General features: G+C 67.6%; 1 protein-coding gene across 1 annotated transcript in view; it reads left to right on the top strand.

The window, feature by feature from the left end:
• The window catches only part of RGS14 (regulator of G protein signaling 14), a gene marked incomplete at its 5' end in the record, with an annotated part of 16057 nt that overhangs the window by 5121 nt on the left and 9731 nt on the right, over window positions 1-1205 (top strand). Inside the window, 4 exons of the mRNA XM_021708391.1 lie at window positions 3-160; window positions 259-305; window positions 695-809; window positions 1053-1205. Coding sequence (XP_021564066.1) covers window positions 3-160; window positions 259-305; window positions 695-809; window positions 1053-1205 — 473 coding nt within the window. The remainder of the gene's footprint in view (window positions 1-2; window positions 161-258; window positions 306-694; window positions 810-1052) is intronic.

Genomic DNA, 1205 nt, shown 5'->3' with positions numbered 1-1205 from the left:
CCGGGCGCGGGCGGGGCGGGCCGGGCCGGGCCGGGCCGGGCGCGCCCGCCGTGCCCCGCTGCTGACCTCCCCCCGCAGCCAGGAGAGCAGCAGCCGCTGGATCTGGGGAAGCTCGTGAGCGCGGTGGCGGCCCAGAGGCTGGTTTTGGACACGCTTCCAGGTGGGGGCGTCGGCCTGGGGTTCGTCCGCGGGTCGGCCGGCCCCGGAGGAAGGGGGTCCCGCGGGCGGCGGCGCTCAGGGTGGCACTCTCTGCCGCAGGTGCGAAGGTCTCCGAACCCGGTGCCAAATCCCCCCGCCACAGCCAGGTAAGCCAGCACGGGGCGCCCCCTTCTCTTCTTTCTTTTTCCTTTTGCGTGCGAGTCTCACTGTGGTCCCGGCTGGAGTGCAGGGGCATGCCCACAGCCGCCGCAGCCTCGACCTGCTGGGCTCCGGCGATCCTTTCGCCCCAGTCTTCCACGTCGCTGAGCCACAGGCGTGCACCGCCACGCCTGGCTAATTTTTTTGATTTATTGTAGAGACGAGGTCACGCCTTGTTGCTCAGGCTGGTCTTGAACCCCTGAGCTCAGGCAGTCCACTCGCCTCGGCCTCCCAAAGTGCTGGGATGACAGGCGTGAGCCACCGTTCCCGGCTGGGGCACCCTGTTCTACCTCCTGCTTCTCCTCTTCTGGTTGGTGCTGACCCCACGTTCTCGCAGGGCTGCCAGCCTAGAACCCAGGACAAGGCCACCCAACCCCCTACTGCGCCCCCCAGTTCGCTGGTGAAGGCGCCCAGTAGTACCCCTGGAAAGCGGCAGACCTGTGACATCGAAGGTGCGTTGGAGGGATGATGTGGGCTGCAGATCAGAGGGACTAGGGCAGTAAGGTAGGGGACCGCTGAGCGTGGCATCAGAGAAACTTGAGCTGAGGTGGGGCTGGGTGCCACGGGGTGGCACGGGAGGGCTGGGAGCCAGTGGGGTTGGAGCAGGGAGGCTGTGGCTACAGGAGGCAGCGGGACTGTGGGGGCTGGCACAGGCAGGTCTGCTGGGTGGGCCTCTCACGCGTGGCTGCCCCTAGGCCTGGTGGAGCTGCTGAACCGGGTGCAGAGCAGCGGGGCCCACGACCAGCGGGGCCTTCTGCGAAAAGAGGACCTGGTACTTCCAGAATTCCTGCAACTGCCTGCCGGAGGGCCCAGCTCCCAAGAAGCCCCGCCACAGACTGAATCAGCGG

Source organism: Carlito syrichta, unplaced genomic scaffold, assembly GCF_000164805.1.
Source record: "Carlito syrichta isolate Samal-C Ts95f unplaced genomic scaffold, Tarsius_syrichta-2.0.1 Scaffold136058, whole genome shotgun sequence".
NCBI lineage: Eukaryota > Metazoa > Chordata > Mammalia > Primates > Tarsiidae > Carlito > Carlito syrichta.
Note: the sequence above shows the minus strand (reverse complement) of the source record. Positions and strands in the feature narration are given on the sequence as shown.